Source organism: Mesoplodon bidens (genome assembly GCF_964165515.1).
Source record: "Mesoplodon bidens genome assembly, chromosome: 19".
NCBI lineage: Eukaryota > Metazoa > Chordata > Mammalia > Artiodactyla > Ziphiidae > Mesoplodon > Mesoplodon bidens.
In genome coordinates, this window is record NC_138179.1 from 5,315,617 (window position 1) to 5,341,847 (window position 26,231).

At 53.9% G+C, this 26,231-nt stretch overlaps 2 protein-coding genes across 3 annotated transcripts; both read right to left on the reverse strand.

Annotated features, from left to right (window-relative positions):
* Positions 1-306: 306 nt before the first annotated feature.
* Positions 307-11,537, reverse strand: LOC308607247 (septin-4). Of its 2 annotated transcripts, XM_081218968.1 has the most exons (12): positions 8,587-8,661; positions 6,192-6,485; positions 5,770-5,863; positions 5,235-5,321; positions 4,610-4,733; positions 2,030-2,164; positions 1,799-1,916; positions 1,609-1,710; positions 1,315-1,411; positions 1,060-1,222; positions 801-900; positions 307-529 (listed from the first exon to the last, which is right to left on the reverse strand). In XM_081218968.1, the coding sequence occupies exons 1-12, from the start codon at positions 8,644-8,646 to the stop codon at positions 470-472; spliced, it is 1,434 nt and encodes a 477-aa protein (XP_081075094.1). In that variant the 5' UTR covers positions 8,647-8,661; the 3' UTR covers positions 307-469. The 2 variants fall into 2 exon arrangements, with proteins under 2 accessions (XP_081075094.1, XP_081075093.1); XM_081218967.1 differs by lacking the exons at positions 6,192-6,485; positions 8,587-8,661 and adding an exon at positions 11,410-11,537.
* Positions 11,538-17,820: 6,283 nt separating this feature from the next.
* LOC308607679 (uncharacterized protein) lies at positions 17,821-22,553 on the reverse strand (the record flags this gene model as incomplete). Its single annotated transcript, XM_081219830.1, has 4 exons — positions 17,821-17,995; positions 20,670-20,749; positions 21,121-21,221; positions 21,860-22,553. The coding sequence occupies 4 exons, from the start codon at positions 22,551-22,553 to the stop codon at positions 17,821-17,823; spliced, it is 1,050 nt and encodes a 349-aa protein (XP_081075956.1).
* Between the last annotated feature and the right edge of the window lie 3,678 nt (positions 22,554-26,231).

The window sequence follows — 26,231 nt, forward strand, 5'->3', positions numbered from 1 at the left end:
TGGGTTCGAGCCCTGGTCCGGGAAGATCCCACATGCTGTGGAGCAACTAAGCCCCGTGCGCCACAACTACTGAGCCTGCGCTCTAGAGCCACGAGCCACAACTACTGAAGCCCGCGTGCCTAGAGCCTGTGCTCCGCAACGAGAAGCCACTGCAATGAGAAGCCCATGCACCGCAACAAAGGGTAGCCCCCACTCGCCGCAACCAGAGAAAGCCCGTGCACAGCAACGAAGACCCAACGCAGCCAAAGATAAATAAATAAAATAAACAAATTTATAAAGATACAGACAGTGACACCAGAAACCACCTACAGATTTGTTAACCTTTATTTCCTCCGAGTCTCTGGGGAAGCAGCAGGGGTGTAAGGTGAGGTGGCAGGAGCTGCAGGGGCCTGAGCAGAGCTGGTGCTGGGAGGGGCCGGCACAGGCGGGACGAGGAGGTGGTGTTTAAATATTCAGGGCTGGAAGCCAGCTAATGGGTCTCCTTCATCTGTCTTTGGATTTTGTGCAGCATCTCCTGCATCCGTCGCAGCTGGAACAGGCACATGAATCAAAGTGGGGCCTTTCAGAGAGTCCTATAGATTTAGAGAAGTGCCCCCAACCTCTAATCCCTTCAGCCAGCGCCTTGGTAGCCCTGAGGTGTGACGGAGTCTCTGGGTAGAACCACTAAGCCACCAATCCAGGATCCAGATACGTACCAGGGCCAGGGATATTCCTATTCCCAAACCAAGAGGTACCGAGAGTTATGATTAAGCAGGGGTCCTCTCGGGCTGGCGACCCCTACTGCCCCACCCAGCTCTCACCTCCTCATCTTTCTCTCGGATCAGCCTCTCGGTTTCTGGATCTGTCCCTGGTGGGACAGCAGGAATGGGGAAGTCGGTACCACTCTCTCGAGTCAGTTTGCTGAGGGGGAGGGGAAAGGGGAGTTCGTAAGGCTAGGGAGACCCCAGCACCTGCTGGGATTGAGCCCAGGGCCTATAGAACAAAGGAATGGCTTTGTCTCACCCAAGACTGTGCTTCGGACCCCACCCCTGCCAGCTCCGTCCTGGCCTTTGGCCATACTTGCGATTCCGTTCTTTCACCACCAGGCGGGTCATGCTCTGGATGCACTGTGCCCGGTAGTTCTCATAATGTGTCTCCCGGGTCACGTCCTTCAGGTCCTGCATGTGAGTACGCACCAGCATGGTCCGCAGCTTCACAAAGTCGCAGTGCCCTGGGTTTTCCACTGCACAGCAAGGCTAGGGGTCAGCCAGGGGCATGGGTACAGGAGAACCCTTGAGGGCAAGGAGACACCCTGGTCACAAGCTCAGTGTTTACCTTCCACAATGCCCCAGGGGTACAGCCGGCCCCGAACTCGCCGCCCTCTGGCCTCTACCACAGTGTTGCTGCCAATTACAGCAAATGGGATGCTTTCCTGGAAGAAGTTAGGGGTGTCTGTCAACACCGCCATTCGCACCTGTTCCTTTCCACCTGTATCTTCATCTTCTCTGGTTCCTTCTAGGAAACCAGGGTCCTCTTCCACCCCAGTAGCCCACCCTTATATAGAATTCTACTTCTCTTTTCTGCCCAGAAGAAACAAGACGGGAAAGGGATGCCCTGGGGTGGCCCCACCTTTAGGGCTTGGTCCTGTAATTTGAAGTCCTCATCCTCGTCAGAGTCACAGTCTGGGAACTGGTAGATCTTGATTCCAAAGTGCTCAATCTCCTCCCGGATCTGGCAAACACACGAGGGGCCCATAGTTCTGGGGACCCCATCCTTTCCAGAAGCCCACCTGCTCCCCTCCCCCACCAGCTTCCCTCACTTTGCGTTTCTTGCGCTCCACTTCTGGAGGTGTCAGTGTGTCCGCCTTTGCCAAGATAGGCACGATGTTGACCCGCTGATGCAGGGCCTTCATAAATTCAACATCCAATGGCCGGAGCCTGGGGAACAGGAAACTGTGACCACCTGCTAGTGGCAGCCCTGCCCCTGGTGCTCTTGGCCTGTTCCCTTGGCAACACCCGGTGGTGTCAGGAGCCTCAGGCTCAGACCATACCCGTGGCCAAAGGGCGAGATGAAGTACAGGCAGCAGTGCACCCTGTTGTCTTGGATGTTCTTGCGGTTCAGGCCGCTCTCATCTCGGAAATACTGCTCAAACTGCTGGTCGATGTATTCTGCCACAGGCTTCCAGCTGGAGCAGGGACAGACAAGCAGAGAAACTGGAAGTGAGGGCTGCCCAGTGAGCTCGGGGCCTGCGAGGAGCCCACGCCCCGAGCAGTCTTTTCAAGACTCTGCTATTCCCCGACTTGCTTCATTACATCTTCAGGGAGGTACCTGGGTGGGACAGGGCTGCATCTCAAACATCTTGATAGAAAATCAGACTCAGCACACAGACAGAGGTCAATAAATACTAGCTTGATGAAAGGAAAAGAGCCCAGGTGACCAAACAAAGCAGTTAGACTGGCAAGGTGCCGGCAGGTGAAAACCAACTGGAGGGCTGGGCAGCCCTAAGTCAGGTTCACGGTTCAGCCTCAGAGCCTTTGCTCGTGCGGTTCCATCCTCTCCTCCGCCTCTCCAAGCCCACTCCATCCTTCAGAGCCATAGCCCAGAACCATCTCTTCCATGAAGGCTCCTGTGACTACAGCAATGCACACTGCTCTCCCCTTCCATCACCACACACAGAGGTTTTATAGAGAGAGAGAGATTCAACAACTTCCATTTTCAAGTCTCTTGCTCTTCTGTTATTGAGTTTCATCCTCACTGACCCAGGTGCCCTGATGGGTGGACATTATGAGGAGCATTATTCTCATTTTATACATGAAGAAGCTAAATGCAGAGCTGCTAAGAGACTTAATCCACATCACTTTAGCTAGCAAATTCTCTACCCACTCAAGCCCCTGGCCTTCTGACTCCTAGTTCAGTGTGTTTGCCACCACAATGCCCAACTCATTTATTAACCTAAGTTTTTACCTGATTGACACACGTTAGAGACCTGCTGTGCCCCCCACTCCCCCACTCCCACTGTCACTAGACTGTAAGCCTCCCAGTGACAAGGATTATTCACACTTGTTCTGCATCCCTTAAAACGTCCAGCACAGGCTGGACACCTCATCTGTGCTCAGTAAATTCCTGCTGGTTCACTAAATGAGTACGTGTGGTGGTACACTGTAAACTGTGAGGTGCCAGGCAAGAGAAATTATTATTACTATGGAAGGCAAGAGGAGGTAAGTAGACTGATTGAAGGAGGGAGTGATACTTGCTGAAGTAGGAAGCAGGTGCTGGTCAGGGCTCGGGTTTCAGGGTGAAGCCCAGTTTGCTGAGACATAATCCCCGATCCGGAAGGGTGGTGATGACTGGAGACCCCCTCAATCCAGCAGGACTATTTACAGAGACCAGGCACCATGTACCAGCACAGCGTGTGGCAGGAATATAAGAAGTGGCCCTCCCCACAAGGCTTAGATCATGAAGTTGAAGATGAACCAATGTGCTGAGCCGAAAGTCACATGTTGTCATGATCAAGCACAAATGGAGGGGGTAGTGGTTCAGAGCACAGAAAGGTCCGTAAGGGTCTGATCGGTCTGTGAGGCAATTATCCAGGGTCAGCTTCCTGGGCGTGTGACCCGTGCAGTCAGTCATTCCAGGCCCACATTTGGTTTAGTCTCTGCTGTGGCCATGCTGAAATTCTTAATCATTTTGAACAGGGGACCCCACACTTTCATGTTTCACTGATCCTGAAATTATCATCTTAATATTCATGAGGATAATGTACACAGCCCTGTAAAACCTGTACGTTTTTAATGCATGTTCACGTGCATCTTTCTGGGTTGATTTTCAGATCAACTGGGTGAGGTGGTAAGGCCAGCATATTTCACTTGAAGAAATGGGAATGTGGTCATTTGCTCAAGATCACGCAGTTCCTAAAAGCTGCATCAAGATCTGAACTCTTGGTCTAGGCGTCTCAGCACCACCCTGCCTAACGCCCTCACCAAAGGCATCCCCTTTTCTCCTGTCCTTATCACCCATTCTCTTCCTCATCTACTCAGGTCTGTCTGACTGACCATTATCTAAGCATCCTTCTAGTTCCTGAAAAAAATGTCAGGGATGATTGCGGTGGGGCTGGCAAGCCACCTTTTATTTTGGCAGGTGGCCTAGAGGGTCCCGGGAGTTTAAACACAGCTCCACCCATGCTCTCCCTTTGCCTCTTATTTCTCCCCTCACCCCTCCCTCCATGCACTCTCACGCCTTTAATAACTTTCTTGTAGCACCTAAAATGTTGCTGGTGAAAGGAATGGAAGGAGGGAGGGTGACAACTACGGACCACCTACTGTATGTCAGGCCCCGTGCTACACGTTTTCACATGTGTTTGCTTTCTTGAGGCTCTTCGTTCCTACCTGTGTCCTCAACCCCATTCTAGAACTGTGGGTCAAGTCAAGGGAACATTAGAGATCATCTGGTCCAAGGCCTTCCCTCTCACTTTACAGAGGAGACAGCTGGCTGGTAAAGGGCAGTGGCACGCTCGAGGGCACAAACCCCTCCTTCTTGACAATTGTGGGTGTGACTGAGCCTACGTGCGCCCCTGTGTGTGTGTACGGAGCTGGTGGGGGTCGGGGCAGGGGCTGTGCTTGGTCAGACATACCACTCTGTGTTGTTGACCGCATCCCCAAAACCCGGTGTGTCCACAATGGTGAGCCGCAGCTTCACACCCTTCTCTTCTATGTCCACTGCGTGTTTAGTGATCTCCACTGTTTGCGTGATCCGCTCTGGAGAAGGGGGAAACTGAGGCCAGGGCAAGGGCAAGGACCTGCCCAGTCAGGACGCACCACCCACCCCAGCCAGTGCTGCCCAGACTGCCTCACCCACACCGCCCCCCCCTCCCGCCCCCAGGGGCTGCCTGGGGGCCTGTGCTCTGGGAACCAGCAAGGAGCACATTTCCCAACACAGGAAATGCCGGTGGCTGTTGGCTCTGGCCCCAGCCTCTTCTCTGCTCCCGGCTCTTTTCTCGGATTCCTGGAATCCTCTGGGGGGCAGAGACTCACTCCCAGAGCAGGATTCTGGTCCATGCCCTGCTTCGGCACCCAAATCTTTAGGGAGCTGGCTGGTGGGCTTCCAGGCCAAATAGGCCTCGAGAGACGCCGGCAGTCTCTCTAGGAAGCCACGGCTTCCCGCGCGCTGGGGAGGGCCCGCGCCTCGGAGCCCGCAGTCAGCCCGGTTTCCCGGGTCAGCTCTGCCTGCCTGTCTCCACGCCCCGCTCCCGTCCTCACCTTCAGCGCTGAGGAGCTTCCGGTCCCGGTACAGGTCAGTGAGGAAGAGGCTGTTGACGAGAGTGGATTTGCCCAGACCAGACTCTCCTGACGGGGGAGAGACGACAGAGGCACCACATCAGAGCTGCAACCCAGAGGCGACGCCGCCGGGCCAAGGTGGCGGGGTTGCGGGGGCAGCCGCTCTCTCATCTAACTGGGAAGAGACGACCTAGACCACAGCAGAGCTGGGAGGAGGCACAGGGAAGAGCTCGCCCGGCCTGCTCATTTGGATGCGGCCCAGAGAGGATGAGAGATTGCCCAAGGTCACACAGAGAAAGGCAACCGCCGGAAAGCTGAGGGTGATATGTTCTCTGTACCTCGTCACCACCCCCTCCCCTGCCACACATACATACTTTTCGCCACCCGCGTCTCGCAGCTATTTTGCAAAAAGGCACAGCCCCTGGCTTTCTCCTGCCCTACCCGTACCCCCTCCCCACGTACAGACCATCCCCGCCTGAGACGCCTCCTGCCCAGCCCCGCCCCGCCCCTGCCCTACCTGCGACCATGAGGGTAAAGTCAAAGCCTTTCTTCACGGACTTTCGGTGGACTTGATTGGGAAGGGTCGCAAAGCCCACGTACTCCTTGTCATCCTAGCGGACGAGAAGGCACAGCGCATCAGGGTAGAGGCAGAGGAACCCCAGGACCCAGCGCCGGCCTCCTCCGAGGCCCCGTCTGGGGCTCCCAGCTGTCCCCGCTGACATTGTCAGCTTCCAACATACCTGGGGGGTGACACCACAGAGTTGGGGCCAACACAGGACAGAGAGGGGCTCCGGCTCAGCACGCACATGCGCACACACACGCGCACACACACACACACACACACACGTGCACGTACACACACTCGGGCTCCCTCTCCTCCCTCCCGGGGTCCTCCTGCACCAGCCCACTGACAGGCAAAGGCAGGGCTGGAGGCCCTACCTCGGAGGAGTCATAGGGATCGAGCTTGCCCCACGGGCTGCGGGGCCGGGCTGAGGGGCTGAGAGGGGCCGAGGCAGACATGTACTGCTGGCTGTCAGAGGGCTGGGGCCACGACGGGGCTCTGAACTCCAGGTCATCCTGGCAGAGGTCCGAGGCCTGGGGCCTCGGCTCCAGGATTTGGGGCCTGGACACCCAGGTCTTGGCCTCTGGGTGGTGGTAGGTCTCGCTGCCTGGGAAATCCTTCACGAATGTGTTCAGCTCTGCGTCCTCCGCGTCCTCCAGAAAGCGCTTGATCTGAGGGTTCGGGGCGGGGGTGGGGCAGGCGGGCAGGTGGCAGGAGGGGACGAATGAAGGAGGAAGACAGGAGAAGGCGAGAGGGAGAGAGGAAAGCGCTTACGGTTACCAGGGAAAGAACCTGCCCAGGCGGCCAAGCCAGAGGAAGAGCTCACCACCCCTCCCGCAACTGCTCACATGCCTCCCCGGTCCAAGGGTCCAAGACGTCAGGAAAGGCCCTGGGGTCCAGCAGCAGCCCTGGGCGGCCCCCAGAGCCCTTGCAAACTGCTCTGGGGAACTGAGTAGCTCCAGTCTCAATGCTCGCTCTCAACAGGGTGCTTGTTGAGGCTGCCCTCCCAAGCCAGGACCAGGGACTGCCCCAAAGGCCAGGAAGTCAGGCGGAATGACGGGCAGCAGACAGAGGCGTTAGAGCTGAGAGGAGACTGTGGCTCAGGACTCAAGGAGAGTGCAGACAGCCAGAATGGGGTAGGGGCAGGAAGGAGTGAGGGTAGGGGAGAAAGGAGCCGCCAGCCCCAGGCAAATCAAGAGCCAGCAGGGGTCTCTTCGCCTCCTGTCACTGCAGTCGCTGAGCTCTGGGACTGAGGTGCAGACTCTACTGGAGGTGCTCACTCCCCAGGACTCACTGCCCAGGACTCAGTACAGCTGACCTGACCCCCCTTACTCCAGACACTGAGCCACACAGAGCCTGAGCCTGTGGAGGGGCTCCCCAGGAGCGGAGGGGAAACCCGGCAGCGGATGCTGAGTGTGGGTGAAAGGGAGCTGGGAGGGACCAGGTGAGGGAGGACGGCCCCCAACTGTGAGGGATGTATACGGGGACGTGCCCCCTGTGCCCAGAGATAGGCTTTAGCCTGCAGTGCGGGAGGGGGTCTGGTCTCAACTGTGACCCGCACGGGTGGTAGGCAGCGGGGGGCTGGCTCCTCTGTGGAGACCCGCTCCATCTCCAGCTGGGAAGGCAGGCCACTCCCTTCCTACTCTGACCCTCAGCTCCAGACCCTAAGCTTCCTCTCTCTCCTTTGGGGCCAGCCCCCTTTGTGGAGTGCCTGGCGGTGCTGGGCTCAGCTCGGCCTCACAAAACCCACGTGCCTCCCCCGGACAACGGACAAGGGCCGGCTTCACAGGCTGACTCACCCTCTGGGAATCAGCCAAGCCAGTGGGGGCTACCCCAGACCACTGTGGAGCCCCAGCCAGGGTGAGGGGAGATAACATGCCCGCGGTCTTCCTGCAGGCCTCCGTTTTACAAAGGGAAGAACGGAGGGATGCCGCCGTCACGCTGCCAGGTTTATGCAGAGGGAAGGGACTAGAGGGGGAGGCTACAGGGGAAAGTGCCCTAAGAGCGACTTCCAGGCTGTTGCCTCTCAAGCCCCCATACCTGCTTACAGCCGTGGTCTCCAGGGCTCGCCGAGACCGGAAAAGGGGCCTTTCAGACAGAAACTGGAACCACCAGGTAGGGGCCAAGTGGCCAGAAGAGACAGTCCTGAGGCAAGCCTGACCCAACAGGCTTTTTCTGACCCACAGTATTTGTGGGGGCCGGTGGGGTGACCATACATCCCAGTGTATGTTTGTTGTTCTGGCATAGTTGCCCCCTTTCACTCTGCAAAGTGTCCCAGCTTGGACGATTAATTATACGGCAACAGAGAAGGGATGGGGCTGGGGGTGGCAGCTGAAGAGCCTGGGGAATTCGGGGAAATCCTGCCCCTCTGCACAACCCCACGGTGACCCAGCAGTCGGTCTGGGGGTCAGGCTGAGGGTGGGAGAGAGAGGACTGCGCTCCGCCTGGCTTCCCCAAGGGCACTGAGCAGCGGGGCAGCAAGGGAGGGAGAAAGGAAGGCACTGATGGAGACCCCCAGCCCCTGCGATCTTCAAGTAGAGTCACCAGGAACCCAGCACCACTCTCCACGCCCGGGAGCAGCTCATCAGCACGGAGGGGCCCACAGGGGCTCTAGACAAGGAGCCAGGACACGAGGGGCCTCACCTCCTGTCTGTCCTTCCCTGCCCCCGGCTCCGCCAGCGACCAAATCATTTTCTGACTTTGAGCCCCAATCCCAGACAATGCAGGGGGAAGACAGGGAGGGTCCACCCATCTCCCAGAGCAGCACCTTACCCCAGCTTCAGCTCTGTCCCCAGGGACAGAACTGCCTTGCCATCCCAGTGAACGGTCCATGTCCCACGCTTCAGACTCCCTGTCAGCAAGCTCTAGGTCTAATTTTATCTCCCAAGAAAAGTTCCTCACACACAGAAACAGCCTGGTCTTGATGCTCTTGTTGTAATCCAACGTCCTGACTTGCTCCTTTCCCTTTCTCTCTGACCCCCCTGTGTCTGTCAGGGGCCAAAAAAGCCTGTGGAATGTCCTTCCCCAAGCCCTCCTCCTCCCTTCCCTTGGCTCCCACCCTCCAAGGACAGCTCAGCTGCAGCAGGATCACTCGTTTTTTCTGCAGTCCCCTCCTCCTCTGATTGGCTGCTCCACGATGCCTGCCCGCTGCCTACCCTGATGGGCACAGCACCAGCCTCCCAAGTCTGTCTGCAACACAGGCTCTTGATCCACTTGCCCTCTCCTGTAACCCCCAAGGACACTGAGGCCTGTCAAAGGGTTGAGACCTGTCCCCAAGGTGACCTGGTCCATCAGTACATGGGGCAGCTACCCAGGAGACTCCAGTCCCAAAGGATTCCAATCTCTTTCACCTTAACTTCAAGCAGTGCTGAAGCAGTGTGGGGTGTCCTATAATCCCCTGGGTGTATGTTCTCTTAGGAATGGCCCCACTTTTCTTCCCAGTGTCCCTCTGTGTTCTCTCAGTGGAGAACCGCACTGCCTTCAGAAATCCGCCCCTAGATTTCCCTGCAGAGAGTCCCAGCCACAGAGAGGCCTTTGCTGCAGGGACTCCTTCCATCCTAGGATACCTGACCTCTGACTCATGGGGACCTGTATCACTTTCGTCACCCCATCACTTTCAGAGAGTCAGCAAGGGAGCTGCTCACACTTGGTCTCTGAGGGGCATGAGTTCAGGTCAAGGAGAGGCTGGGATCCCAGAGGCTTCAAAGTTGCCGATTAGGAGGGAGACAAACTGAGGGACCTAACTGGGAGTGTGCAGATGGGAGCACTGGACTAGGAGTCAGGAGGCCAGTGTCTCTGCTTTGGCTAGAAATACCCTTTGTGATTTTGAATAGGGTCTTAATTTCAGGGCCTCAATGTCCAATTGTGAATGGCCCTTCCTTGCCTCCCAGGAAGGCTGGGGAAAGAAAGCACTCCCAGATGACAGATACCTCAAGCTGCTTTGAACCTGGGGAGAGAAGGTACACCTCAAGTCCCAGGATGGTTATTAATGTTAGCCAAGTCCTTCTTTTTGCATGCCAATTAAAAACCCCTGGGGCTCCTGGGCTGGGGAGCTCTCCCCACTGATCTCTGAAGCAGCTGGGTGCCTGATCTCCTTTCACAAAGTGACCCTCACAGAGAAGTCTGGCTTGACATGAACCCAGTCAGCTTAAGGACTGAGCTGGCTTGAGGCAGGGGCCTGAGGCTGAGGACGCTGGTGGTGACGGGGTGCCTTTAAATACAGAGGAACAGGGTGGCCTCAGCCAAGTTGAAGCACCAAGACCTCAGCTGAACTGAACTTGGTGTGTGGCAGAAAAAGCCCCTCTCGGCTGCTGCACTAGGGACACTTGGCGCTGAGAACAATCAGCGCTCCCCAGGCTTCCATCCCGGGCACAATCAGTCTGTCCGTCCGCATGTGAAGAGAAGGGTGGGGGCAGGGATAAAGGCAGGCACCACTCTGGCCTCTCCCAGGAAACCCCCCTTTGGGGAAGGTCACAGTGTCACCAAGACTTCCTGGCCAAGACTTGGGCCTCGGCCTGGACACAGCTTGAGAGAGAAGAGCCCAAAAGGTTGGCCTTTCTAGACCTGGAAGCTTCTGATTCCACAGGGCCCAGGAAGTTCCTTTCTGGAGGCTGCCCACAGCCAACATCCTGCCCCACAGGCTGGTCACGGATCTCCTCCTGCTGTAAACAGCCTGTGCTTCCCAATGCAGAGGTCAAAGGCTAGGGGGCTTCCAGACTGGGAGGAGAAGCTGGCATAGGGCCTGGAGGCCCTGACACTCAGCATGCTGTGTTTGTGGCAGGCTCTGGCAGGGATGGCAGGAAAAGAGCTCACACCCTCACAGCCGAACATCAAAGCTTCCTACCTGGGGGGTCTTCAGGGTGGTTGGCTGGGGTTACTGTTTCTCCTCCCACCACAGGCAGGGGGCAGGAATGAGTCCCCTCCACCCTCCATCACTGCAGAGGGACCTGGTTTGGGGGGAGGGGGGAGGATGCAGCAGGAGGAAGATTCCCCATGGTTCCTGTCTCAGAGGCAGAGGGATATAGCTGATCCCACGGGGCAGGATGGTGGCTGGGCCTCCCTGTCTCCGAGGTCCCTGGGCAGATGGTGCTGTGGGAAGGGAGGGCCCAAGCGTCTCACCATCCCTCTTGGCGAGGCAGGCAGTGTTTGCGGGCCTCCTGTGTGTGTTTTCCCAGGAAGTTGATGCTGGTCCCTGAGCCCAGGGTAGGTGGGCGAGGAAGAGTCACCCAGGTAACAGCTGACCCAGGCAAGGGGGGGGACCCTCACCTCCGCCCCTGCCTGACTCACTCGCCCCAGCCCCCCAGCGCGTCTCGGCCGGCGCCCCTCCCCACCCAGCACGGACCCACCCCTCCGTCCAAGAACGGGGTAGCACCCCGGTGGCCGGGGCCCACTCCGTGTCTGCTCGCATCAGAAGAAGAAACTTGGGAGCAGCGACGCAGCGACGCAGCGCCGTCCGCCAGCCTGCCTGTGCCCGCGGCAGGCGACAGCGCCTCCCGCCCCGCACAGCCTGGACTGCGGCGCCGCGGGTCTCGGCGAAGCCGCCCGGGAGCGGCGGGCCCTGCGCGCCCGGCCCCGCCCCGCGCCCGCCAGCCTTACCATGGCTGCAGCCCGGGCCGGGCCGGCTCCGCCTGGACAGCGCCCGAGCGACCCGCGGCCGGAGCTGCGTGCCGACCTCGCCAAACGGCCTGCCCCCGCCCGCCGCCCCGAGACCGGACCGGCCGGGGGCGGGGCCCGGCGGCGGGGGCGGGGCGGGACGGCCGCGGGGCGGGGCCTGCACCTCGGCGGCGCGGGGAACCGGCGCAGGCTGGGCAAGGGGCGGCCGGCCCGCCGTGGGGCTTTGCGTCTCTCAACCCCCGGAGACAGGGTGCGGAGAGGCGCTCGGGACAGGGCTTCGCTGGTCACTTGGCTCTTCCTCACTCAGCCCCTAAGGAGTGGCCTGCCCAGCAGCGCAGCATCGTGGGGGCTTGAGCCAGTCCCCAAAGCAAAAGGAAGGGCCCACCTGGTATCCCCAGGAGAAGAAACCTTTGGAAGGAGAGGGGAGTTTGCCTCACAGCTTGGAGAGAAGCGATCAGTTACCCCGGAGAGTCCACAAGGTTTGTGGGAACTGAACCCAGCTGATGTCCGTGTTACTGATTGTCCATACCCTCTGTACACCTCCTTAGGTGGAATGTCAGACAATCTCCACCTCCAGCCAAGCTGTGAAGAAGAGACGGGAGGTTCCCTTCGGGCAGGACCCTAGGTTAAAGACTAAAGAGGATTTGCTGCATCAGTTATCCCGGGATCATCTGTTGGAAGAATGGAAGGGAGAGGCTGAGTGGCCTTTCCGGGGAAGTGAAGCCTTGCCTGTGGCTGTGGAAGTGGTGAGGGCCTCAGGAGAGGCCATGCTGGGCAAGCAGGTGAGATGCTGTGGGAACAGAATCCCCAGCAGCTTTAGAGGCATTAGAGGCTCAGAAGGGTCAGCAGCAGCTAGGAGAACAGAGATGCTTAGGGGGTGGGGAGTTGGTGGGGATTTCCTGAGCTAATACAGGTCTGAGCTGGTCAGGCTTCTGTGGAAGTTTCCAGCAGCATGCCCCTCCCTGACTTCCAAGAGTCCTCTTCCAGGGCAGACTGACTGGCTTTAATACACTTTAGACAAAACTGAGGCCACAGGCATGGCCCCCTCCCTCTATTGGTAGAAGTGCCAGAGGCCTGCCTACACTATTTCAGTCTGATCTGTGACCCAGTGGTCTTGGTTGGGATCCGTCAAAACTCAGCAGAGAGAGGAAGGGGGCCTGGGTACCACAGGTGAGATCAGGTTCAGAAAACATGGGGCTGCTATTGAATATTTGGCAATGGTGGGCTAGAGGATAGAAGGGGTGTCATTGCTTAAAGAAGTGCAGGGAGCCCGGGTTCGATCCCCGGTTGGGGAACTAGATCCCACGTGCATGGTGCAACTAAGAGTTCGCATGCCGCAACTAAGAAGCCCACATGCTGCAACTAAGAAATCCACATGCCGCAACAAAGATCCTGCGTGCCACAACTAAGACCCAGCGCAGCCAAAATAAATAACAAATAAATAAATTTACAAAAAAAAAAGAATACCTCTTGGATGCTTCAGTCTGCAAGGCCTGGACTGTGAGTGCTGGGCCCAAGGGAGAAAGCCTATGTCAAGGAAGACAGGCCCTATCACAAAGCCTTATTTTCCACAATCATAATGTCCCTCCTTCCCCCAGTTCTGGCTGCTGCTCAAGTGTAGACACAAACACATCTCAGCTATAGCAGCTCATCCTCAGCTGCAGCTGGAATCCCAGCTCTGCTCTGGCACCTGCTGCCCAGACCCCAGAGAGCCCTGTGTTTCCTAAGGCATGTTGGTGCCAGCTTGCTTTGAAGGAAGTGAGGCCCCAAAAGAGGAAGGGACCATGGAACTCATCTCTAAGCCAAGAATCTTGTGGTCTTGATGGTCACAGACCCAACACGAAGCATGGGCTGGGCAAAATAAAAGCCTAAGGTAGACTCTGGGTCACTCTACCTATACAACCCCACATGCTAGCCCTGTAGCAATTCAGGGGTCTCCATCATGAGAATTTGGCCTGGGAGTAAGTCCCCATGCCAGCTCTGGCAATGATCTCACTGCCTGAAAGTCCCTTCCCCTCCCTGTGCTTCTCTTTCCCCCGTTGAAAGAGAGGATTGTTCTACCCTCAACTCCAGCTCTCATGTTCTATATTGGGACAGGTAGAGTCTGACACTTGGTCAGAAGCAGGGCTGAGATAGAGCAGCCCTTGTGTGAGTCACTGATCACTGTGTGCTCTGTGCCACCTCCAGCCAGCAGGTTGTCTGGCCAACCTTGCCTCAGTGCCCCTCAGTTCTTGGAGCTCTGGTTCTCTCTTGAAATTCAACATCCCAGGAGTTCCCTGGTGGCCTAGTGGTTAGGATTCCAGGCTTTCACTGCTGGGGCCTGGGTTCAGTCCCTGGTTGGGGAACTGAGATCCCACAAGCCATGCAGGCAGAAAAGAAAGGAAGGAAGGAAGGAAGGAAGAAATTCAACATCCCACCAGGCATTGATGTCCTTGACTAGGGTACAATTTCCGGGGAACTGCTGGGGTGGGGTATTCAAGCCAAGCGTCTGGAGAGTCGATACATACCTTACATACCTTGCACAGAGGGTGATTCTTCTGGAAAACTCATATCAGCAACCACGGCCCCAGTCTGCTGTCCTGGGCCCCCTCTACTTAGCTCAGGCTAACATGGTCTTTACGGAAAACCTCCTGGCCCCCCCTCCACTGGATCTTTCCTGCCCACCCATGGGTGAAAGGTATATGGCACAGTGATGGCAAACAAGGATGCTGCACTTGGGCCAAGCCAGGGCCCAGGTTCAAAGTCAAGAATACAGAGTAATTACCACCGGAAATCAGGATTTCAGATCTGCCTGACTAGCAAAGGCCACATTTGCCTCTCGGTAGCAGTTTCCCTTAAGTGGTGCAAGAGCTAATAGTACCCCTGCCCCAGAGGTGTTGACTCAGTGATGATACAGTGAGAGAGCCCTGGTGGAGCCAAACGTCTACCTATCACTGGCTTGTGTCTTTCAAGGAAACCTTAGCCAGTCTGTCCAGCAAGGTCTGTGCAGAGGCAAGAAACCAAAATACGCTAAGGCTCACTCCTTCCCTTATTGCTCCCCAGTGACCCACGATCCTGGGGCAGGCACGAGATGCAGGCGGCAAGGTCAGGGAACACTGTTTCTGGGCACCTGTTGAACGGCCACAGCAAGGGACAGTTCCAGAGCCAGCAGGGTGATAGAAGCCAGCCAGAGGGCCCTTCCAACATCCTCTCTGTGGCAGGGCCTGCCCAGGAGGCTCAGGGATGGAAGGGACTTACACACCTCCTAATACCACTGCCCCCTGCATGTCTGACTCCCTTCAAGTCCCCCTCCCTTGACCTTCCAGCCTCTGCTCGAATATCTTCCATGGCCAAAAACTCACTGACTCTAACAGCCGCCCTGCAATCTTTGGGTGGTGAGTTACCAAGGTCTTCATTATACTGAGGCAAAATCTGTCTCCCCCTGGTGTTTACCCTCCAAGCGCCTCCATGCTGGAAGCTTTGCTGACTCGTTGCCCTGGACTTTTTGTCCTTTGATATTCACTTCCTTTCAAGTGATCCATCTGTATACTTTTCTCTCCAAATTAACCACAAGCCCCTCAAGGACAGGGAGTATGTTTTCTATATTAACCTCTACTCAACTTCAACTCAGTGAATATGTCATGTGATGTCTGCCTGGGTGATCAGGCCTCTGCCCCCAAGAGATGTCTGATCAATATGGATTGACCAGGAGGAATCATTGCTTAGTTTCCACTCTGGTTTTGGAGTACAGACAAGCCTCGAGGCTATGGGCTGCGCTGACCCATAACCTGTCCTTCATCCTGGCTGTTTACCAGCTCACGCTGACCTCCCAGCTTCTCAGTTCAAATGCAGAGACCCAGATGTTACCCCCACTACAACCTTTCCTCTCACAATTCTTGATACCTAACGGTGCTACTGAAATATCAGGAAGTTATCTTCCAGGAATACGTGACTACAGAAAAAGGGTTTATATACCACATATGAACCCCTGGGGCAAGATGCTCCCTAGAGCGCTCCAGGCATTGATGAGCAAGTTCTGGGCCTCGGTGTCTTCATCTGTGAAATAGGGAGAAAAAGTCTACCTCATAGGTTTGCTGTGAAGATTCACTAAGGCAATACACTTAGCGCTGGTATAATCACTAAAATCAATGGCGGCCGTTATCTCAGCTAACACCGAAATTATCAACATCAAACTAGCAACTGTCAACTGTGACTATTTCAAATGCCTCCCCTCCAAAGAATTAGCATGTGCATGTGTAATGGGTGTAGAGGGATGGCAGAGAAGCCTTAGTCTAAAGTGACACTGGAATGACCATGCTGCCACCAACTGTGGCGTCAGCTTCTCCAGCTAGACACCACTCTATCTCTAGAAAACAGGTCTTGGTTTCAGACTTATTGAACCCAATTCCCCAAAACAGCCACTGTTGAGACCCCTGGAGCTAGATGACTTTGCCTGTGGCAGGTGTGCCAAGGAAATGACTTTGGTTGATCCAGTCCTCCCATCTACAGTGTCAGAGTCTGAGCTTCCCTCAGGAGCTGCCTTGCATTCTGTCTCCCTCCTCCAGGCCTGCATTCAGCCCCCAAGGTGCAGCTGTCTCTTGCTTCTCCCCTCATGGCAGCTGGGCCAAAGGCAGCTGAGCAGAGGGGGGTGAAGGGACATGATCATTTCTGTCACTCAGGACAGCCTTCCTCTGGCTGAGCAGCTGTCAGATGGCTTCTGCATTACAGATTTGCTTCCTCATCTGAGTACGCACCTGCCCTCTGAAGCCAAGCTCCCGAGTCTACTCAGGCCCCCTGTCTCTCTTCTTACCTGAAAAACCCACCATTTTAAACAGCACCAAACTACTCTGATAGAAATGTGTAATGTTGGAGATGGGTTCCAGGCAGGGAACCAAGTAGCTTCTGGAAGTACACTAGAAAGTCCTAAATGGATGTGGCTGATTCTTCCCTGTGTGTGCTCATTCTGGGCAGACCAAAAAAATGAAGGGCTTCTGCCGTCACGCTCGGGAAGAAGGCAGAGCATTGTCCTGCCCTCATTGTACAGACAGAGGGGGTAATCTGCCCAGGCCTCCCGGTGGAGGTGGGACGTTACCCCTCTGCCCTGTGCTTCCAGAGGCTCTTGCTGAGGCACACCACACCATCTGTCCTAGGGTGACCAACTGTCCCGGTTTGCTCAGGACTCAGGGAGTTCCCAGGATGCAAGACTTTCAATGTTAAAGTCAGGAGCACCCGGGGCAAACCCTGATGAGTTGGTCAACCTAGACTGTGCCCAGAATAGCAAGTCTGGGCCAGAGGCCTCCAGCCTCCCATCCTGCTCTGGGCTTGACGGCCCATGATAGCTGCAGCGAACAAGGTACCATCTGACAGGACAAGCAGCGGGGTAGCGAGGGTCAGGCTGCCATGAAAAGCCTCCCAAGGAGCCCTGCCCCATCTTCAGCAGTTCTGCTCCATCCTTTCAACAACCCCCTTCCCTTTCAACTATGAGCCTCTGTACGAAGCAAGAGAAAATGAGGGGGTAGGAAAATGACTCTGGGGTTCCCTCCAGACAGCCCATACCCTAGGCTTCTCTTAACATCCCCAGGAATGCGGAGCCTCCCTGGGCTGCTCCTAGGCTCTGGGTTCTTCCTCGCCAAGTTAATCTACCTGAGCAAAACTTCCCTGCGACTCAGGAGCCAAGAGGAGGCTGGCCGTCCCAGCCTCCAGGGACAAACGACATGTCACCCTTAAGATACTGAAGTCGGCCTTAGGTATCACTGAAACAGCCTCCTCTTGTTCCTGGCCTGTTTTCCAGAGTTGATTCCTTGCATAATTGATAGAGCAGGGAGTAAACCGCCTTGTCCCCTGACAGCACATCTAAGGGTGAGTAGGTTAGGTGCCTTGAGGACACAGGATCTTGGGACCAGGGCAGCCCCTCCCAATAAAAGCTGCTTTATTCCAGGGAATTCCCCAGGGTTGTGTGAGAAGACAGCCCCCGCTGACCGCAGAGGGCGCCCTCAGGACCTTCCTATGGAGCTTCTGCTAGTTCTGATACCAAAACAAAACCCACCAGGAATGTTTCCCTCAGTCCAGCATAGCCTCCTCCGGGAAGACTCCAGTCCCTAATGTCCCAAACCAAGGATGAGAAGCATCTGTCTACCCTGCTCCTTAGACAAAAAGGTCTTGAGGGGCCGCCTGGGAGGAGGCTGAATCACGCTCCGCCCCCAGCTGTGGACCCAGAAGGGCTTGTGAAGCTCAGCAACAAACAGGCTGCCATCCACGAGCCAGGTGCCGTGGCTGGGCCCCCAGAGAATTCCTGCCGGGAATAGAATCTGGACCAGACTCCACAGTCAACCATTCCTAGATGAGAGGAACCAGAGGCCTTGGACACCAGCACCACAGAGTCTTCATCCTGGGACTGCCTGTGGGCCATGCAGCCTAGGGATCAGTCTGAGGAAGGCCTAGCTCTTGCACACCCTGTGAGGAGAGTCCCGGGCCCACGTCCATGCCACCCACTTCCAGAGATCCAGAGAAGACCAGCAGGCCCCGCTGCCTGGGAGTCTTCTCTTCCCAGCTTCTGGGCAGCAGCTCGGCTGCTGAACAGGCTGGAGAGCTGCAATTATCGAGACAGGATAAGAGCTATTTTGAGAAGGAGCCGTCCTGCTGCCAAGGCTTTTGACTTCCTAAACTAAAACAAGACGCCTAAAGAAAGAGGGCAAGCTGGAGAAAAACAGGGAGGAACTTGCTCTGTCAAAAGCATCATATCCCGAATGAGGGGAAATGCGAATCCCTTCCCAAAGGTATAGGTTTGCATCAAGGGGTGAGCAAGAGGCTGGCTGTTAAGATATCCCCCCGGCTTTGGGAAGGAGTGGGTAACCTGACCACCTCCCCACAAATTCCCTGCTGACTCCCTCTCTCCTAAGACCCTCCAAGAGCACTTATTCAGTCTGTCGCATTCATTTGAACATTTGAGCACAGACTATTTCATATTGTTGTTTAAATGTTTCCTGCCCATATGTCTTATCTCCCCATCCAGATGGTAAGTTTCTCAAGGCCAAAGAATGTGTGTGCTGTGAGGCTTCCATGGTTTCCTCAATAGTGCCTAGCAGAGTGCTAAGCATCTGAATAGAAACTGTTTATGGAAGGAAGGGAGAAAAGGAGAAAGGAAGGAAGAGAGAAAGGCAGGAGGGAGAGAAGGATTTACTGTCTTGCACGGAGATCATCTCTAAAAGTAGCTGCTCCCACCCACAGCTGAGCCCAGGGCACGGGGCTAGATAAGCAGCCATGGCAGAGGGGGTGGCAGCCGCATTTCTGGCACATCCCCTGCAGCTGTTCTCTTATCTGAGTCCAGGCTGTTCTCCCCTGCCACACACACATCTCATGTGTCTTGCACCTGTAGTCAACTGTCCATCCTGGGCTAGTCCATGAATGGGCTCGTCCATTAGAGGCCATGCTGGACTTTGGGTGAGGGAGAGAGATGGCAAGAGAAAGAGCGAAGGCAAAAGAGCTTGGACTGGGCTTCCTGGTGGCGCAGTGGTTGAGAGTCCGCCTGCCGATGCAGGGGACACGGGTTCGTGCCCCGGTCCGGGAAGATCCCACATGCCGCGGAGCGGCTGGGCCCGTGAGCCATGGCCGCTGAGCCTGCGCGTCCGGAGCCTGTGCTCCGCAACGGGAGAGGCCACAACAGTGAGAGGCCCGCGTACAGCAAAAAAAAAAAAAAAAAAAAAAAAAAAAGAGCTTGGACTATCTTATCAAACACGGACCAAGAAGAGTGAAAGTACTTACAGGAACAAGGCACTGCAAAATCAGGACACTCTTTGCCAAATTCAGGACACAGGGCTGCCGAGAGCAGAGCTCACCTTGTGCCTTTCCAAGTTGAGGACTCAAATAGTGTGTAACCCAGAAAAATGTCCCCTTTCTGGAGTGCCCTGGGCTGGAGAGGGGAGAGCCAAGCGGGGGTGGATCCGGCCTATGGCTTCCCGGACAGCCTTCCCACAGAGCGCTTGGCAGGGTTCATCGTGGGCCAGAAGGTCTCTACCCCTCTCCAGCGTTGCAACCAGCTCTGGTGCCTTCATGTAAACGCCCCTCTGGGGAGATGCAGCCCCACAGGTGCACAGCTTGGCAAGTGGAACACGGGCTAGATTTCAGCCCCTGCTTCTCTGGCAGGTGCCCTTGCCCAACCTGCCCAACCATAGGGAGCACCTCTGTCTGTCTCCTTTCACATCTGCTTCCATTAAAGGGTAAGAGAAGGGGCTTCCCTGGTGGCGCAGTGGTTGAGAGTCCACCTGCCGATGCAGGGGACACGGGTTCGTGCCCCGGTCCGGGAGGATCCCACATGCCGCGGAGCGGCTGGGCCTGTGAGCCATGGCCGCTGAGCCTGCACGTCCGGAGCCTGTGCTCCGCAGCGGGAGAGGCCACAACAGTGAGAAGCCCGCGTACCGCAAAAAAAATAATAATAATAATAAAAAAATAAAAAATAAAAAATTAAGGGTAAGAGAGGCACTTGGATAAGGGGGAGCACGGAAAGATGGGAAGTAACTTCCCAGGGGCGTTCTTACCTCCTCATCTGTTCTAAGGCAGAGAGTAGAAGCCAGGCATTCCCAGGGGGGCAGCAAATGGAACTCAGAGAGTGCCAACAGGAGGGAAAAAAGAGAATTTTACTAAAGATGTCCAGTGGACTTGGGCACAACCTGGCCCAAATCCCTTCCTAGTCCAAAGTGGCCCAAATAACAACGGCTAGCATTTACTGTGTGCTCACTGTTGCCAGGCACCATGCTAAGTGCTTTACGTGTGATAGCTTGGCGAATCCTTGCAGGAACCTTAAGAGGAAGCCATTGTTCCTAATAACAGATGTGGGGAAACTAATGACTGGAGAGGGAAAATAACTTACCCAAGGTCACAGGCAGAAAATAGTGGACACAGGGCTCAAACCCAATAATATAACTCCAGAGTCCTTAGTCTAAAAACCTCTCCTTTATGGATCTTTGCTCCCTCTGAGGGGCAGGACTGCTGGTGGGGACTGGATTGCATTCCCAGGGCTCTCGCCTCTCTAGGAACGTCCTCCTCTAGAGCCCTGGCCTCTCTTGTGCTCACAGGGCTGGAGCATGTTTTGGTCCATAACGCTTGAAGCAGGAATTCCTTGCCACTAAGATGCTCTGTATTAGGACTGGTTCCCACCTTCCTTCCTTCCTATCAGAGAGGTCAAGAGCACAAAGTGAGTGGGGGGAGGTGGTCAGACCCTGGGGATTCTCAAGTTGGCTGGCTGCAGGACCCACTGATGTCCTCACCTGGACATCCCTGGAGAGCCTGCCAGGGCAGCAGCCAATAAGTACCTCCCAGATCCTGGGATGGGGGCTTGAAGAGGGTTCTGAGGAAGCAGAGAGACACATGGGGAGACCCCCTCAACCTGAATAAGTTTGGAGTTAGCCCTGAGTGAGACCATGAAGCAGGCAGCTTGTGTTAACGGGGCTTTTGATGTTTTGCTTTTTATCACATGGCAGGTAAAGACCAGCTAATCTGAAAGGCTGTGGGCTTAAATCGCTCTCCATTCCAAAAGTGCCTCCTTCCCATTAAAAGGAGACTCTTGAAAATGAAACAAGTTTCCAAGTCCCAAAGGAATGACTCTAACAGTAGAATTCTAGGCAAGATGAGAAGTTCCTTTGCCCCTTCAAGTCAAAATCCCAGCATGTGCCATCCTAACAGATCTAGCTCTGTGGATACAGAGGCCACCCTCCCAACTGTCCTCCTGCCTCCCAGCCCCCCAGAGTGGACCCACAGGAGGGAAAAGCACAGACCTTTTAGCCACCAGATGATACAATTGTAGATTTCCTCGGAGACATCTGAAAGTAACAGAGATTGTTGCTCTTTTTTTCTCCCTGTGGGATACACGCCCCCTCCCCTCACTGGGTTAACATCTCCCTTTCTAGCTCCATGTTTCTCCACACAAAGGTGCCCTCAGCCCTTGATGTCTCCAAGAAGCTCCTCCAGCCTGAGACTAAATGTCACATTCCCACTCTCCCTCTCCCTTTTTCCCCACCCTCTCTTTGTGCCACTGTTAATGCCTCTCCCCTCTTGGAAGTCTAAGTCCCAGCTCATTTATGGCCCACTTTGTTGCCAGAATATTTACCTGAGGACCCTATTCCCTTTACCAGCTCAGTTCTTTGTCTCCACTCTCGGGAAGTAGCTTCCCACCCTGCAAACCACTCTCTACTACCTTCCATCGAAAGGCTAAGCAGCATTGCCTGGAAGAGTCAATGCCTGACGCTGTCCCAAGCGTCATCATCGATGTCATTAGCTTGGAGTTCAGAGAAGCTGGTGGGGAAGGAATGGAGCAATGGGCTCAAGGATGGGTCTACCTTTGGCTCTGGCAGGAGGGCAGCTCTGAGGCCCAGAATGCAGAGGGGGAACGTCTTGCCCACCCCAGCATCCCACCTCACTAAATTGGGGCTGCACCTGGATAGTCTGCTTCTTCACGTACCCAAGAAGAAAGCACTAAACCTTTGAATGGGTTGTTTGGAGGTGTGCTTGGGGACCTGTGGCACTTCCCTCGGCGGTTCCGGGCTTGGAGACTCCTCTGGTGATGGTGATGGTGATGATGATGGACTTGCCTTCCCTCTCTGGAACATGAGATCCTCACAGAAGGGGCTTGATTCCTTTTCAAAAAAGGGCATTGACGGGTCTACGGGGGAAGGGAGCTCAGGCTCGGAATCAAGTGTTATTGGCCGGCTTTGGGGCATTTCAACTTCAGGGTTGAGTAAGGCCCACCATGAGGAGTCGGGCCCATATCTCGGTAAGGACCTAGGGGCTAAGGGCCGAGGGGTCAGTCCCAGTTCTGCATGGACAGAGGGCTTTCCAGAGGGCTCTGGATGCCTAAGTGTGGGTCCTGAGGACACATAAGTACTTTTTGAGGGTCTTGTGGTATGCTGCTTATAGATGGGCTCTGGAGTGACAAACGTGGAAGATTTGCAGGGGCTCTCAGACACGGCTCGAGATGTCACATGGGAAGCTGACTGTCCCCCGGGGGAGATGGTGACCTTGCGGCCACCCTCACTGTCTCGTCGGATTGAGGACTTCACGTTGGGCTCCACTTCTGATGATATTAAGACCTTTGGGAAGGACTTGGTTTCAGTGTAGACAGAATGCCTGCGGATAGACTCAGGCTCTGGGCGCATAGGAACTTTGTGTCCACCATCCAAATCTTTAAGGGAGGAGAGTCTGCGGGGTGATTCCAAGTTCCTACTTCCATGCAAGGCCTTCGGTTCCATGTAAATTGAGTTTTGACAGCCCATTCCAGATTCCTGGCCAGGGATCCGTCTCTGGGTTGGTCGAGAGTCTGTACAGATGCGGCTGCCTCTGAGTTCTGGGCTAGAGGGTCTCCTTGGAGACCTGATGGCAGCCGCAGTCAAACTCTTTCGAGTGGGCCCAGTTTGGACTGCTTTACCCTTTGGATAAACCAAAGGCCTATGGGGAACTCTGACCCCTTGTGGGTACTGGACCTTGGAGGGTGGGTCTTCTTCCAAGATTGTCAAGTTGTCCTTCTGGTCGACAAGACTCAACCGGCGAGAGGACTGGGCACCTGGAATTAATGAGCAGCGATTATGGATATCATGCCCTGGTTTGCTCTCACGCCCTCTTCTAGTTGCTTCCTCTCTGGATGTACTAACATTCTGCTGCATCTGGACGGCATGGCGGTATGCTTCAGATTTTGATCGGGTCTTGGTTCGAAAGCTGGTTGCTCCGGAGAGGCCTGGCCCTGAGTTGGGGGAGATAGATTGAGGGTACTCTGATGCTAAGTGGGGAATGGTGGAAGGCCCAGCTTCTGATCTTCGATGGGCCATGCCACTCCGCTGGCTTGAGGCAAGATCGTATTCGTGTCCTCACTGAGGGGTTGTGTTAGTAACCTCGGCCCCTTTCTGTGCTGAAACTGCTACCTTGGACCCAGCTTTATTTGTCTTGACCGTATGATAGATTGTGCCTCTGTGGGTAGAGCCCATATTTTACCGACTGGCTTGTATCCAGGGTCCTAATGAAGCCTGCATATTTACCCTCAGTTTTAAAACCTGCTGTTCTTGCACCCCCACAAAAGTGGCTGTTGTTATCCAAGTGTCTCAGCTAGTCCCCTTAGCTACCTGCCTGGTGATGTCATAAAGGAAGGAGCCTCCTATTAAATATTCTGGCATACAGCCACAATTCTTCAGATACTCTTATGTAGTAACAGCAAGGAAACTGTGGATTTGTCTTTGGAGCTGACACCGCCAAAGCTTTGACCAAGTTCTCAGCAACACAAGGATTTCCTGGTGTGTATAACAAAACCTCTAGATCCTCCCTTACTCTGCTCAGGTTCTAGGAATTCCCAGAGAGAAGGAATCAGCCCGAATATGCTACTAAGGCAAGGCTACTCAAATCAATCACACTGTGTTAGCCCCAATTTTAATAAGGTGCAAGGCACAAAATTGTCCCAATTTGGTTTGGAACTGCACTGTATATAAGTCAAAAAAATAGAACTCCAGCTTTTTACAGGTTTCATGGGTGATTTGGTTGGTCCTGGGGTGAAAATCCAGGTTGTCCAAATCATAAATTCTCACACATTCTTGGCCCAGGAGTGAGTGTAGGATTGTAGAAGGGATTTGGAGTCAGTCATTGGTTTCAATCACAAATGGCTATTTGTGTACCTTGGACAGGTTACTTGACTTGCTTGAAACTTGGTTTCTTCATCTGGAAACCATTGCCTGGTAGGTGCATGTCCCACAGTAAATGTTAGTGTCCTTTCTCCTGATTCCCTCCTCTCAGCTATCATGATCAGCTGGACTCCAGTTCTTTCTTGATTTGAAGAGTGATTTTCCAACTTGGATGACCATTTTGGATAAAAGAGGGACACTGTCATCTTTCTTTCCCTTTCACACACTGGTTCTCTCTCTCAGTCTCTGACACAGACCCTACCATATCCAGCATTTCACTGTTGACTCTGAAGGGTCATGGCAGTTATGGGATGTTCAGAATCGCTGTTTCTGGATCTTTATATTCAGCCTTGATTAGAGACATAAAGTTAAAATTTTTAAAAATCCACTTTTTTTTTGGACGCACTGTGTGGCTTGCGGGATCTTAGTTCCCCGACCAGGGATTGAACCCAGGCACCGGCAGTGAACGCACCAAGTCCTAATCACTGGACCACCAGGGAATTCCCGGAAAACCCACGTTTTTTTTGTATCAGGAATCTCAATAGATTGAGAAACTATGAGTTACTGACACAGGCCTTAAATATATAAAATATTGGCCCTCAGGCCTGCCAGGTCCCTGGTGGTGGGGACCCAAGGGCCCATTTAGCCTTCCCTGGCTCCCGAGTCCCAGGTCCTTCTCTCACTTCTGCTGATTCCCACCTGCACCCCAGACTCAGGGAAGAGCAGCAATGTTCTGTAGTACATAGTTTTCACAGTGCAAGTGTTTCACCTTCTTGGTTAATTCCTAAGTATTTAATTCTCTTTGATGCTATTATAAATGGAATTGTTTTTATAATTTCCCTTTCAGATGGTTCATTGTTCATATATGGAAATGCAACATATTTTGGTATGTTGCCTTTGTAGCCTGGTACTTAGCTGAATTCATTGATTAGTTCTAATGTTTTTTTGTGTGTGTGTGGACTCTTTAGGGTTTTCCACATACAAGCTCATATCATCTGCAGAGATAATTTTATGTCTTCCTTTCCAATTTGTACGCCTTTTCTTTTTCTTGCCCAAATGCTCTGGCTAGAACTTCAAGCATTATGTTGAATAGAAGTGGTGAAAGCAAGAATCCTTCTTTTCTTCCTAATCTTTGAGGAAAAGCTTTCAGTCTTTCCATACCATGGAGTATGATGTTTGCTATGGGCTTTCATATATAGTTATTATATTGAGGTAATTTCCTTCTATTCCTAGTTTGTTGAATGTTTTTATCATGAAGGCTGTTGAATTTTGTCAAATGCTTTTTCTGCATCAATTGAGATGGTCATGTGGTTTTTTCTTTCATTATATTGATACGGCATATTACATTGATTGATTTTTATATATTGAAACATCCTTGCATTCCAGGAATAAATCCCAGTTGGTCATGGTGTATAATCTTTTCAATATGCTACTGAATCCTGTCTGCTAGTATTTTGTTGAGGATTTTTCCACCAATGTTCATAAAGGGTATTGGTTTGTATTTTTCTTTTCCTGTAGTGTCTTTGTCTGGCTTTGGTATCAGGGTAAAACTGGCCTCAGAATGAGTTAGGAAATGCTCCCTACTCTTTAGTTTTTTAGAAAAGTTTGAGAAGGATTTGGTATTAGTTCTTCTTTAATTTTAATATATATTTATTTATTTGGCTGTGCCGGGTCATAGGTGCAGCATGCAGGATCTTTGTTGCAGCATGTGGGCTCCTTTAGTAGCAGCATGCAGGATCTAGTTCCCCAACCAGGGACCGAACCCAGGCCCTCTGCAATGGGAGTGTGAAGTCTTAGCCACTGGACCACCAGGGAAGTCCCTCTTCTTTAAATTTTTGGTAGGCAGTCCAGTGGTTAAGATTTCACACTCCCAGTGCAGGGGGCATGGGTTCGATCCCTCGTTGGGGAACTAAGATCCCGCATGCTGCAGGACATGGTCACAAAAAAAATAATAAAATAAAATACAAAAAAATTTTTTTGGTAGAATTCACCAGTGAAGCCATCAGGCTCAGGACTTATTATTTTTTTTTTAACATTTACTTTTTTTTGAAATTTATTTTCTTAATTTTTTTGGCTGTGTTGGGTCTTAGTTGCAGCACGTGGGATCTTCATTGAGGCATGCAGGATCTTTTGTTGTGACTCATGGGCTTCTCTCTAGTTGTGGTGTGCAGG

Excerpts from the sequence above, each read along its gene's own strand:
- LOC308607247 (XM_081218968.1), bottom strand. The coding sequence starts at position 8,646 with ATGGACCGTTCACTGGGATGGCAAGGCAGTTCTGTCCCTGGGGACAGA. Across the intron at positions 901-1,059 it reads GTGAAAGAACGGAATCGCAA|CAAACTGACTCGAGAGAGTG; the intron begins GTATGGCCAAAG and ends CCTCCCCCTCAG. Across the intron at positions 530-800 it reads TCCGAGAGAAAGATGAGGAG|CTGCGACGGATGCAGGAGAT; the intron begins GTGAGAGCTGGG and ends TGCCTGTTCCAG.